Here is a 14,687-nt window from a genome sequence, read left to right as displayed (position 1 = left end):
ATACTTTTAGCCCGATCGGCGTGTATCTCTCTTTTCTCTCCATCCGCGTAATCCTCTCACGGAAATCCTCTCTCCGCTCTAAGTGCTACCACGATTACCACGACTCGCGGCCAAGCAGTTTTAAAACGGTGTCTAATCTAAAAGCAAAGTCTACGCGGGCCTGTTTAATCGTGGGCAACCCGAGTAACGCTCTCTAAGAAGATTAGCCGCGAATAAAATCCTAACGAGCTCGAAATTAACCTGCTCCTTTCTACTTTCGACCTCGTGAAAGACCGAATTACATCCAGTTAGTCTTTGCATTATATTTTACAGTACAGTATTTTTGCGGGAATCGAAGAAGGAAGGAAGGAAGGAAGGAAGGAAGGAAAACGTTTTGCAAGTGGACGTTGCTCATAATTCAGGGAAAGACGGTGGCGAGGGTGCCAGCAACGGGCCATGCATAGCCCCTATCTGATCGATTTAACTAAACGCCTCCACTATATCACCCTTAACTGATCTTCACCTTTCACCCTTTTATACACGGTAGACCGCGTTCCTCGCCACGGACCCGTACTTCTTCCGCGCCGGTTCGCTCGCCACGAGCATCTACACGAGGAGAGGATGCCTTTCCTTACACGAGCGGAAGGGGGAGGATAGATGAAGAGAGGTGGCTCGTGAGAAATCCGAGACGTGACCGCGGCACTCGATGACTTTTCCGAGTCTGACTTTTCTTTCGTTTGAAGCCAAACGATAGAGGATTCTTTCGTCGATAATTTTCGACGATCGGGGTGATGACGAGTGATTGGAATTCTTTGGAAAGTTAGAAGAGATTCCGCTCGGAAATTGGATTTCTCTCTGGAAAAAAAAAAAAAAAAACGGAGGATAAAAAGTGATATACGGGATGATTTTATATTTTTATTCGTTGAAAAGGAAAAGAAATTCGAAACCATTGATTCCAGTTGGTCCGACGAATAATAAGAGGTTGGAATTTTTGGAAATGTTCCGAGATATGATCGAAAAAAGCGAAGAACGTAAGTAAAAGTTTCTTCTAGAAATTAGAACGTGAAGAAGAACGAGCGAGTGTACGATATACTTTTTTATTTTTCTCTCCGTTAAGAGAGAAGGAAGATCGGGATACTTTCGAGATCTGAAAAAATGAAGAACGGGGTCAGGTTTTTTTTTTCTCTCAAGAATCGAAATTCATTTGTTCGTTCTTAAGAAGAAGGAGGAATTTAAAATTCTTAAATCTCTTTGTCCTTAATTGGCAAGGTGATGCGAAGCGACGGAAAAATAATATGTCGTCCCTCGTTGTACGCGTGTTTCCAGCCAAAGCAGCTGAGGAAATAACAGATTTCACGTATTTTCCGCTATGCTCCTCTCGCGTTGCTCATTACCGGCTCTCGAGAAATCATCCGGCGACCTTTGTTCACCTCCACGGAAGAATTCTGTCGTGTCGCGGTACTCTCGGTGAAAAGGGTTTGTCTCGGGCTGATTGCTTGGAATTACCCGGGATCCAGCTGCATCACAGCCGAGCATTCGAATCGCGGACACGAGAGTTCGATTCTAAAGGAAAATAGCGGTGCACCAGCGATTCTTCTGCGTATAAACTCTCGCCAATATCTTTGCCCTCTTCGACCTAATTTTAGAAATCCTCCCTCGATTTATTAAAAAAAATATATCCTCGTTTACCCTCTATCCAATGGAATATTTGCCTTGTTCTATCGTTTCGATCCTCCTCGATAATTTTATCGGAAAAAATCAGTCGATGAACTTTCTCAAAACTCTTGAAAAACACGTGCGAAACACATCGAACATCGTAAAAGGGGCTCATTCAACTAAAAACTAAAAAAAAAAAAAAGAAATAAAATAAAATGAAATAGCGTGCCATCGCAGCACTCTTTAACGAGCAACACGTACGAATTAAATCAGCATGCAAATCGATCTTCACGGGGAAAAAAAGATCGAACGAGTGCTTTCCCATCCCTGGCGGGACACGTAAAATTACGTCACCGCGCGTGCGACAACAATGATTCTGTTCGAAAACTGTACACGAGAGGAGAGCTAACAAATTCCTTTCGCAACGTCGATGCTCGCTGACATGCCTCGTAACGAGAGACTGCACACGGTGAAAATGTCTTTTCTGACATTTCGCCTCGATATTGGACGGGATTATCATATTACACGTGTGCGTGTGCGCCGCGCCGACGTCTCGAGATTTGCTTTTCGCGATTCCAGATAATTCGTTGATGGATCGTGCCGCGTGTAAATCGCGGAGAGACAGGCCTTTAAGGTAGAGAGAAAGCACGAGCCACACACGATCGCCTCGATTGTTCCTTCTCCTCCTGCTCGACGACGCCAAGTGCGGCATCAATTATTCAGAAACAATGAGAGACGATCCCGGCCCTCCGATGCTTCCTTATTACCATCGTTCAACGTCCTCTCGACGAGATCTACGGCTCGATGCTTTTTCCCTTTGCGTTACATCGATGCGGAAAACGTTTCGCTCGGGAACCTTGGGAAAATTCTTCTTTGGAGGAGGATTCGTTGATTCGACGTACAGTAGCAACTTTGAAAGAAACGTGGATCGCTTCTTTGGAGAGGAATCTCGGATGATTTTGCGATGATGGATGATGTGGCTTCGTTAAATTTTTATCTAAATATAAATCGAGGATGATTTTCGAAAGTTTAGACGAATTCTTTTGTCCCTCTTATTTGTAAGAGGAGAAGATAAATAATTTTATCGGGAGTATAATAATTTATATGTGATATTGTAATTGTGAGTAATTTCGGATGGAAACGAGCTGCATTCTCGTATCTGATATCGTAAATAATTTGGACGATAAGAAAAATCCTTCGTCTTTCGTCGTAAACATCGAACTATCTCACCAGTTGAAGGATGATACCAATCATAAATAATACCAGCATAACCGTTGCACGTCTTCGACGCATACAATTTATAAACTATGAAAAAAAAATTCTCCATCTCCTTTCTCTTCCCCTCGATCGATCATCGTCTCTTATCGCTCCCCGATAGCTCTTCGAAAACCCAATTTAACTTGACACGTGGAAACGTTGCCCGCGTCAGCAGCGTCTCATCTCGTGCAGCGAGCATACGCGCGTTCATAAAATGCGCAAGCAAGCATCCGATGGAAGTAGCTTTCTACGAAGATAATAATCCATCGAGGGGAAAGAAAGAGGCAGGCAGTTGACCCAAAGGGTGGATAAAACTGCGAGACACCGAAGAAGATACGTGTGTCCCAATTGAAGAACTTTTAATTGCTTGCACCGGCGTGCAGCTGCAATTAAGGAATCTCAAGAGGTCGGGCATCGTCGCAGGATTCGAATCGTTAGCCGTGATATCGCGCGATTTAATCTCCGCCGCCACTGTTCGTTTCTTTTCTCTCGGCTCCGCGCTCGTTAAGTCTCTTTCTCCGTGCCGCTTTTTCGCGTATTTCCTCCTTTTCGAAGCTAGCCGTCTCGTCTGGAAAATTCTCGAATAATTTCTCAATTGAATCTCGCGCTCTCGTTTCAATCTTGCCGCTCGAAAAACTTTGCAAATTTCCTGCCTCCCCGTTATCACATCTATCCATCTATGAAAAGTTTTGAGTTTTTACAAGAGGCGCGCCAGACACGATTTGACAAACGAGATGAGAAAAAAATGAGCCGTGTCTCGATATTATTTTCTCCAACGTTCATTTTCGGGGACACCCTTGCGGGTGTCTGGACGGGTAAAAATAGAACAAGGATCGAGTTGATGGAGTAATTGACTATCTCGTTCTAATCTTGTTAGAGCAATTTGCCACGAATTTGAACATTGATCGCGTGTATCAACAGGCATCCAAGAGATTCGACGAGAACTTCGAGATAAGGCTGAAACTTCGATAGAACCGTGTTTGCGAATACGATGGAGAGGAAGAAGGGTGTGTATCCACGCGCCAAAATTCCTCGAATCGATGGAATAGCCGAATCGTTACGAAGTTTTGTATTTTATTGTAAATGTTCGTCGAGATGGGACGGGGCTGTTAACCTTTTGAAACGCAATAATATATCTCTACCTACGCGCCTGGTCTCGGCTCCTGGAACCGATTCGCCCGCGGGGCCTCCGCTCGATAAACTCGAAAATTGTTTGCTTCGCACACACGGCCTTTACTTTACACCTTTTAAACGGTGTCACAACATTATCGACACCCACGCACGTGTCTAACTCGCGGACACTTTGACGTTTCGCGTAGAGAAAAAACACGCTCTTCTTCAACCTTGGATATATCGATACTCCATCTTCTTAATCGGATCTTTCTAATTCTGTCCTATCGTTTAATACCGTTTCTCGAAGTTTCCTTGAATTTAAAACTCGTCTCCTTCAACCATCTCGATCCACCATTTTCAATCTATTATTTTATGAAATTGGAAATGGAATCGATATGAGATTCTATCGCTTCTATAAACTTCTTGTGAACCCGTTTACAATTACTGTAACTGTACTTGTGACATTGTGCTCGAACGTGATTGAACGAGAGCGTATTACGTAAAGGAAGGATAATTTAAATATCCTAGCAGCGAGGATAGTTTTAAAAAAAAATCATATAAAATCAACCAGTAAAATTCCAAAATTTTGCATGCATAATACCAAAAGATTGAACTCACATATCAGCCAATATGAATGATAGAAATGCCATAACAACTTCGTGCGACTACAGCTCGTCATTCGATACGATTCGGTTAAACAAATTTTGTTTCGAGAGTAAAACATTTCGTTTTTCTTCCCTGTACAAATTTCAACATCCATACGATACAACAATTGACACACAGGCCGACCCAGAAAAAGTGCAAATGAACGGTGGCGTCCGTACGAAGGGAGTGGACCCATGCAATAAAACATTGTTTCGCACGAGTCAATGGCATGCGCGCATACGCTCCACGTAATATACGATCTGGTACCGGTTACCGGTGTGCAATGCACGATGATGACGATAGTTATGAGGCTTTCCTAATCTTCCCTCGACAATTACGAAGCTCCGCTGATTCACCAGAAAAGATAGCAAAGCCCCGGCTTTTAACCTTTCGACCAAAGCGTAATCGAAGCGTGTCGGGTGTTTTCCACCGATCGATCGATCGATCGATCCTGTTCCATTGATATTTTTCTCGCGCACGCGTGTCCAAGCATACCATTCAAACTCGAATTTCAGAATTTTCTCAACCGAGTTTCTCGAGTTATATATGCACGGGAATCGATCGTACCGATCTACTCGAACCAATTGGTATCATTAAGCTTGCACAAGATCGATATCGAGAAAGAGAGAGAGAGAGAGAAAACAAGCGGAGAATGAAAGAAAGGATAGGAAAACGTTTAGCGTGTTTACCACGAGCGTGAGCGTTTTCTCGAGGGAGAAAAAAAAAAAAAAGGAAAAAACGATTCGCATAATTGCGTGGCAGGTGCAGTGACTTAATTGCCAGGCTCTTTGTGCAAAGCGGCTGTAGCGCCACGAGGAACGTGATGCAATGCGTGGAATTCTGTTCTGATAACAGGCTTGCAGATAGCCACGCTCATTTTTGCACATTTGCAAAAATGATGAAACGAGAAGCGCGAATCTGACGACGAGTTGCAACGAGTCGGACAAAGTCCGGCTCCTCGGGTCGAGATTCGTACTCCCCTCGGGGGGAGTAACTAATAACTAAACCGACGCTAAGCTAGAATTAAGCGAAAATCCTCCAAAGACACACCTCGTGTCGCGACCTTTCGTCCCGTCTCGAGTATCATTACGTAAAGTTTGCTCGCGCGAAAAATGGCGGAATTGCCAGGGGCTCGCTAATTTAATTGCCAGCTCTGGGCAGTGGTGGCCGGGACTCGATGGGCGTCGCGCACAGACCACCTCTGATCAATGCAGGTGTACACAACAATACCGATAATGGTACCTACGGACGTAATAATAACCGAGCTCGCACGATCACCGAGGATAGCGATCGAACGATATCCGACGTCTCGAGATTTCGAGAAACACCTGTTAATCGTAAAAACGCGGAGGTGGGAAGTGGTGAAGGGAAGAAGACTCTTCCTTTTCTTTTCTTTTCTTTTTTCTTTTCCTCGTGCCATCTCGCATATATACGCTCGTTTCCGTGTAAATAAGAAGGACAAACACGAGCGGCGAATTTCTCGAGTCCGCGTGATTTTTACGAGCGGAGGAGAACGACTACGGAGAGAAGCGAGGAGGGGAGGGAGGAGGGGAGCGGGTTTTAGGTCGCGCCCGGAATATCGTATTGTAAGTGGCGCTTTAATGAAATCGCTATCGCACGACGCTGCGGGTGGTGGCACGTTTTACTATTATTTAATTGCGAGCCGCTATTAGCCAACGATTTTTCTCTCGCGCGATCGTAGCTTAACGATGAAACGAAACGAGCCTCCGTGTGAGGGAACACGTCGTGAGGGAATCTCGTATTCCTCGCGTGCTTCGTTACCGACACACACAGTGTGTAACTACGTGCGTATCGGGGATGGAAATTAATCTCTTCGTTTCTTTTCAATTTCGAAGAATAATAGGCAGACAATTTTGAATTTTCCATCTCATCAAAAATGACAATTATGAATATTGTAAACGAGTGAAGATATCGAATCGATTAATTGCTAATTGATTTAAAACGTATCCATGGTGTCGCGCGTTCGACGAGTTATTTTGTAAATCGGATGACACGTATGGCTCTCGACGAGAGAAAAATTATTATCACTCGCGACATGACGATCGAGAATTGTAAATGAGATCGATTGAATTTCGGGCGGAATTAATTACATGTTTAATTAATTTGTGGATCGGTCGTTTCTTGCCTCCCTATGAATTAATCTCGATGTAACCGTCGTTGATTCAATTTCACTTCGTTTAATTATTCACCCCGACGACGTTGTTTGCATAAAAAGCGCGGTGAATAGCGGGCGTTGTTCAAAAAAAAAAAAAAAAAAAAAAAAACGGAAAGAATAGAGAAGAGGAAAATGCGCGAAAAGAAGCACGACCTTGTTTCCAAGTTTGCCTTTGTGTTTCGATAATTGCTTCGATAAGCCGTACACGTCTATCGTGACAAGGTAATATTTTCCTCCAACGCACATATTTTATCGGTATTTGAGGCTGAGTAATTTTCTAACTACTTAAATCAACCAGTTATTCACCAACTGATCGTTCGTTTATATCGCTCTCGAAATAACTCCATACAAAACTTGGATCAGAACCAAAGAATCGGACTAACCAGCAACTTCTAAATATTAGTCTTAGACAGAAGGAATTCGACCACTAGACCGTTCGCACTGACCATTCAGTAAATAGAAAATCCAAATGTAGCACACTTTTTTCTGGCTACCCTCCAAAATAATTTGAACGCGATCAATGCGAAGTGTCAACGTTTTCACAAAAATATTGGCCACCACGATTTTTTGCCAATATTTATTGGCCATCCCAAATTCTAAAATATTTTTCAATGGAAAAAATTCAAAATTCAATGGATTGTTCAAATTAACGAAACGAAACGAATAAAAATATAAAATCCAAACGGATCTCTAATTTTCCTAACTCCACCCCTTTTCGAACAATCGATACGAGATTTCGAGATACGAACAATCCTCTCTATCAACCATTACGATTTTTCACACTAATATTTAAAAATCACTGATAAAATTCTAAAATATTCTTCCACCATTGGACTATTAACTTTTTGAACAATCGATAAAATTGGAATAACAGAGGTGTCAAATTCTTGTGAAGGATTTCATTGAAATACCAAGCATCCTCTCGCCGATCTGTCGTCCCTTCAAGGGCCATCCCTCTCATCGTCACGATCGCACACGAGTGGGTGTCACTTAACGATTGCGTTACGAGTGAGAGGTAGGAGGCACGATAACGAGCAGGTAACGCGGAGCTATTATCAATTTAATTGGTAGGTCGTGCCGAGTTATCATCGAATCGATACACCGAATCGTGGGTCGGTCTCACAAAGAGAGCCAGGTCTTCGAAGAAATTAATAAATCAAGACTGGTTTGGAGGAGGCCACCATGGCGCTCCTTCGTCATTCCAAGCGTTTTGTATCTAGGCTTTACGGCATTCCAGCCGTGAAAGAAACGCTCGCCTAATAATCGTTTCTAACCTTTTTCACATCCTCGTTTTCTTTTTTTTTTTCTTCGTTTCCTCGTTGCGTCTTCATAAACTAACCTATCGTTCTCCTCGGTCTTGAAACGCGACCGCTTATTAAATGCCTCGTGTCTGCTTATCTGTTAGCTTTATCCCTTTGTTTCGAGAAACTATCGAAGGCAATCGGGGCAAAGAATGGGACGAGTTTATCGCCGAATTATCAACGGGATGATAGGAGATCTCGAGAGAACAATTTCTCAAAGGATAAAGAAATCGACGAGATTATTTTCTGTGGATATTCCCTAGTCTAGTCTTCACGTTTTTCTTTTTTTCTTTTTTTCTTTCTTTCTTTTTTTTTTTTTCGTGAATGGAATCCTAAACGTTCGATAGAAAGTAACGATAAACCGACTCAAAGGTTCGCCTAAATTAATATTCACGTCAGTGATCGTTCTAAATATACCCTGATCGAGCTATTCGAGTGGGTGATCGTGTATATACGCGATTTAGCGGCGCGTAATCGCGCCAATAAAATTAAAAAACCGGCGGTATCTCGACCAGAATCCCTTCGAGATTCGAGTCGAGCATCTCTTCAACGCGAGAGGTAAAAAAGAAAAAGAAAAAAAAGAGAGAAAGAGAGAGAGAGAGGAGCATCGATGGCCGGATTAATCGGGGCCATGTGCGCCACCAATCCGTACGCGGATATATCGACACTAATTTTTTTTTCGACACAACCATCCCCCTTAACCCCGTTAAAACGTGAAGAAAAGTCGCGGTATGGAAAGAGAGAAAGAGAGAAAATTCGTGAGAAAAAGCAAAGTCGAATCATACCTTGACGAGCAGGTGGATTGGCTGGCTGACGCTGAGTGGTTTGCCTCTTCTGGCCTTTCCGCCTCCGCCGCCCAAACACTTTATCCACGGCATTCCTCGAGTGTTTTCTCGCCTCTCCGTTGCCTCTTGTTCGCGACTCCGATTCCTCTCCCTACTCTTCTCTCCCACGATTCCCTCTTCCTAGCCCGTTCCTCGTCCTCCTTCCGCAAATCCCTCAAGGCTTTCCGCTCGTATCCGCGTCGCTCGTTCGTCGCTGCATCTCGCGGATTCCCCCTTCTCGTGAGAACTCTTCAACTTTTCTCAAAATTCACGCCTTTTCACGCCGATTATTCCAAAAACTCGACGCGAATAATAATTTCTCCTCGCGAGGAATTCGCACGTCTTCTCCCAAATATCCAAACTTCGCAATTTCTCGTCCGGTCACTGTTTCGTAAACAATACGCCTCTCCCGGCCAGACCACAACCAAGTACACCGTGATCCCGCATCGAAACGAAACGAAACTTCTCGAATTAATTATCTCTCGTTGTCACTGCACGGTGTACAATCGATCGTCCATTGTGCCGCATGATTTCCTTTCGAGATTTGCGCTTAATAGATTCGTTCAGCGCACACGGAGCCAGGCTTCTGATGAATTACTGCGATAGATAAAAGATAAACACGAACACAGAGAGAGATAGAGAGAGAGAGAGAGAGAGACGTTGCGTAAACGCGGTTGACGAGATGAAAACACGGCGTGGTGGGGAGCATCGGTCGGTTTTTGCGTTTCCACGCTGCTTTTTCCACGCTGCTGCGTCGACGTAGAACACTAACGAGGACGTCCTCTCTCGCGCGCGGCTCCCGCGACACTGCCGGCCGTCCGCCTCGCTATCGTCGATTTTATACGCGCGTTGTCAGGCCGGGTCACACCGCGGTTTCTTATCTCCGCTTCATAGACAACCCTTTGCACTAATATATTATTTATATTAATAATCGTGTGCCGTGTAATTTATACGAATTTTTTAATTTCGTTAATCTGTTCTTCCTCTCGTCGATTTTTTTTTTTTTAAGAAATTGTTTTTAGAAACTTGATGAAGTTCAACTTCTGGTCAACTGTCAACGCAGCTTCGTCGATCAATCTCTTTGGTTTCCACCAAGTTCCATAGATTATCCGGAGAATACCATCAATAATGAATCGTAATTGAATCTTGTGCAAGCTTGCAGAAAGTTGTATGACATTTTACAATTATTTTCTTACAATCAATATTTTGTATATCCGTTTTAGAAAATTATTCTCTTTCTTTTTCTTTTTCCAATTGTATAACAATTGGATGGATATTTATAAAACGACAATATTTTTTGTTATTTATATTCTTCCCTCTTTCGAAACGTGTTTCTTAGAAAATTATCGAACAGAAATTGGAAAACGCTTATACACGCTTGCGTGAATAAATGTGAATCGGCTTGATTTTACGAGCGTCAGCTTTTCTCGACCAGCTCGACCCGCGGCCTGCCGTCGACTGACAGAAAATACCAACCGGGACCCCGAAGAGCGCTCCGAGGGCCGGACAGAGGGGCGGAAGGAATCGACAATCCGTGTCGAAACGCAGCGCGGCTCTCCGCATCTGCGCCTTCCCTCTTCTGCTACCATCACGAAAATCATCGAAGATTCTCGGCAAACAATCTCGATCTCGAACCGCCTCGAATCGACTCTTTCTTTCTTTCTTTCTTTCTTTTTTTTGGGGGGGGGATGCCTAATATATTTGATTTGCCCCTTCGCCGTATCTTTATTAGAGCGTTCGTCGATAGAAGAAGGTAATGTCGTTCGTCTTAACGAGTTAGAAAAAAAGTAAATCGAGCCAAACCCATGCCTCCATCTTCCTAGCCACGAATTTCCCAGAAGACGAATTTCAAGACATTTTATAACGGAATAACTTTATGATCGTCCTTTTTTTTTTTTACCGTCCGATCGTTTCAAACCTCAGAACACAGATGTCGGATGAAAATAGATGAAACCGATAAAGCTTGTACACTTGTACAAACATCTTCGTGTCACGAGTCAATCCTATGGACTAATGTGTCCACATACTGGACTTACTCTCTCTCTTTCTCTCTTCTTCTTTCCTCTCTCGCCACATCGATTCATCTTACACTCTCCACACTTATTATCCGCGTTTATATTTAACGAGAGATACATACGTAACAAGGTTGTATCTCTTAAAAATCATCTTCGTACCTACCCTTAAAACCGGTACTTACATATATGCTTGATCGTCCGATCGGCATATCCGAGTTATGACAGGATGGTAACGGTGTCGAAGGGGAAACATTGACGTGGGCCCCCCCTTGCACGGAGGCAAATTACGTTACCACGTGAAACGAAACGCCCCGTGTACTATGTCGTACAAGCGCAGTATCAACGGGAACCGTGTTTACATCTCGTCGTGGCGCAGCGGATCTTTACGAGAGGGGGGCCCATAAACCCGTACTTGCTGCACCACACGTATTTACACACGAGGCTCGCGCCATCGTCCCCCGACCGATCGTCGAATCGGAATTTTTCTCTCTTCACGACGATCCATCGACGAACAAACAACGCGATATTGAGTTATCTGAAATTTTTCTCAAACGGTTTACGTAATCCGTGCAACCGTGACATAAGACCGTGGAAACGCGAAGAGGATAAAAAGGCGAGTCGATAACGGTTTCGTAAAAAAAAATATTGCCGATCGATTACCGAGTCGAAACGATATTTTTAACGATACGGGATGCGTGTTTATTTCCTGGGCGGATTTCGGATTTTGTTTGCCTGATTTCTTGATAGCTCAATTAAAATCGCGTTAACACTTGTTCGCCTCGTCGAGGTGATTAAATAGAGTTGATTAAAATGTACGTGGCAGTTAATTAAGGAAATTTTGCGAGTAACACTTCGATTAATAAATTTTTTGAATGTATCGTGGCAATGTGTATCCGTTCAATTTACTTCCCTTTATTTCCTTTTTATCCTTCCCATTGTTTTAACAATAATAATTTTCGCTCCACGCTGTATAAAGTGACCCATATAAAGTCTCACGAGCTATTTTCTCGCTGAACTAGAAGAAGATATCGACTTCTTTCTTTCTTTTTTTTCTAATCAAATAGATCCACGTTTGATCTGCGCAATAAATTTCGTCTTCTATTGAATTTTTTAAAATGAAAAGTGACCCACTTTTTCTCCATTTTTCATTAAGAGTTTTCACGTTGTAAAATTTGTGTCTCCGTACACGCATATAACCCGGCGTGCAATTTCGTTACCCTACTATATCTTCGTTGATAGAATTACACGTATGCACGTAGTTGCGCGGCGTCCCGGCAATTACAATCGAAGAGCTGCCCCCTTTCACGGCCACGAAACGAGATTCCAGGGCCTGCAGGGACCCCGGCCAGATAAATCATCGGCTTCTTCGAAGTGTCCCTCCTTTCCCGATGTTCGTAGTCGCTAATTAAGTTTGCAGAACGCTGTTGGTGCCGCTTCTGGCCGCATAACGAGGCGTGTGTAACTTTCTGTTCAGCGGGAGGTAATGCGAGTGGAATACTTAATATCGCGGGCACCCGGCCTCGGATCTCTTTCTGGGCACGTGCTGCTCGCCTTAGGCCAGAAAGGGTTGTGAATCCGGAAGGCGCGGCCACGTTTTCTTCGTTTCCACGAAACAACTGTTAGACAGGGGGAGGGGAAGGAAATTACGCTACACCGCGTTGCAGAGAATCTTCTATGGAGCGAGTCTTCTATTTGGACGAGTAATAACGATTGTACAAGTCGAGGTAAAAACTCTGGCAACTTTTTAAATTGCTGCAAGATAAACGTTGAAGATACTTTTTGGATTTACTTTGCTTCTGATAAATGTATATACGATTTATAATTTTCTTCCTTTTACGATCGTCATTTTTGTTAAATTCCGTGAAATTTTCACAACCTTTTTTCTCGAAAACTTGCTTTACTCTTCTCCGCTATTTTATTATCTCTTCCCCGTTTTCGAATTGTTACTCCGTGGAAAAGCCGATATAATTTCCCTCGAACTTCTTCCTCCATTCCCTGGATCCGACTGGACACTTTCTAAACGTAACTTTCCAAAGACGTTCACGGAACTCGGGTAATCGGCAGACGTAACAGTGGAACAGTGTAATCATCAACGACCACCGACTAACTACAGGTTACTTGGCCAAAGGATAGAAGTCGATAGCCCGACGATCTCGAATAGCGCCGGTAATCATAGAAAAATCGAAGATCGTCCTATTCATCCACTTTTATTCTCGTATACAAAATTACATCCTCGACATGGTTCGAATCATAATCTCTACCTAAACGTGCCATTTCCTGGAACAAAACCCATCGCAAATTATTTCTCGAGAGAGAAAACCGTAAAAGTTTGTTCGCCGGCGAGACAATGGCGATAAAATAAAATTTAAGGCAACAAACTTACTCCACCGATCTCCCCACCAGATCGTATCTGAGAACGTTCGCTGTTTTCCCAACGCGTTCTTTTCGAAGAATCTTTCTTTTCCGTTTAAAGGAGCGTTACTTCGAAAGCCATCTCCGCGTCGAGGAATTAGGCACGCGCGCGAGATATCATAAAAGAGAAGAAAACCAGGCCAAAGGATCGTAAAGAATCGGGTCAACCAGAAGATGAGAAAACTTTTGCCCTTTTTCCTTAACGCGTCTCGTCTCCTTGATAACGAAAATCCTTCTCCTTAATACATTTAATGCTGCGATAAAAATCGAAGTAGGTCTTCGAACACTGTTGTAAATAGAAAGAAGAGTTGTAAAACTATTGAAAAATGTAAAGAATTGCAAAATAGTTGCATCAACGACAATCGATATTCAAACGATTCTAAAACGCTCGATAAGAAATCAAAATTTTTAGAAATTTGATATTGATTTTTTTCGATATTGATATTCTTTAAACCATGTAACAAATTTCGTCACGTTTAATTTTACAAAGATTAAATTAATATCGATCCTTCGAACCTTCAAAATCAGATATTGCTCCTAGTGGCAATTATTTAAGGAAAGCGTGGAAGATAATTTGTCCGTCCGTCTCGTTGAAAAAAATTCATAACGCGATGGTACGCGACAGAGGATAGAAAATCCGCAACAACATTCGCGTCATCCGTATCGGATATGTGTTGAACGAGAGATCGAACTAGTTCGCTCTGTTATGCCCTGGCCTCGTTATACGTGGAACAAAACGTAATATAACCCTTGCCGATCCGGGCTTCCCGGGCGGCAAGGGTGGGCCAGTGACGTACACGGAGGAGGAGCTCGAGGTTCGAGGGAACAAAGTTATTCCGGAGACCACGAGAGAGCCAAGAGGTCAGCCAATTCCAAGGGATGCTCTCTTTCTCTCCCCCCTGTTAACTTTCGCGAGGCTACGTCAGATAGCCAAATGGGCTGTGTGCTCCGCATTGGCCTGCATTTCCCTTGCTTCCCTTTCCATTTCTCACTGACGATTTGATCGAACGTTTCGCAGCTTTGGTTGTCGGTTTCGATAAAGAGGCGAGCACAGGTGTTGATTAATGAACGTCAAACGGTGTTTTCGGATGATTAAAATGAATCAAAAAGGATCGTTTATCAAACACGAGCTTTCCACGTTGGCTCGTAGAGAAGCGGCTTTAAGGGGTGAGTAAGAGGTAAGAGGATTTTAAAATTTCTTTTTCTTGTTGCTTCTTCTTCTTCTTCTTCTTCTTCTTTTTCGTGTGAACTTTTTTTTTTACATTGGAGCGGGGGAAAAAAGGAAAATTGGTGTTAATTAAAATATTTA

General features: G+C 43.2%; 1 protein-coding gene across 1 annotated transcript in view; it reads right to left on the bottom strand.

The window, feature by feature from the left end:
* Positions 1 to 10,411, bottom strand: part of by (focal adhesion protein tensin) — a 146,203-nt gene extending 135,792 nt beyond the window's left edge. The window contains 1 exon segment of the mRNA XM_086914406.1: positions 8,913 to 10,411. Within this exon segment, the coding sequence (XP_086770532.1) occupies positions 8,913 to 9,005 (93 nt within the window). The 5' untranslated portion in view covers positions 9,006 to 10,411.
* Between the last annotated feature and the right edge of the window lie 4,276 nt (positions 10,412 to 14,687).

The sequence above is a fragment of the Apis florea genome, unplaced genomic scaffold, assembly GCF_048593485.1.
Source record: "Apis florea isolate Af1SG1 unplaced genomic scaffold, ASM4859348v1 contig_3587_pilon, whole genome shotgun sequence".
In the NCBI taxonomy this organism is placed as follows: Eukaryota; Metazoa; Arthropoda; class Insecta; order Hymenoptera; family Apidae; genus Apis; species Apis florea.
This window is presented reverse-complemented; position numbering and strand designations above follow the sequence as displayed.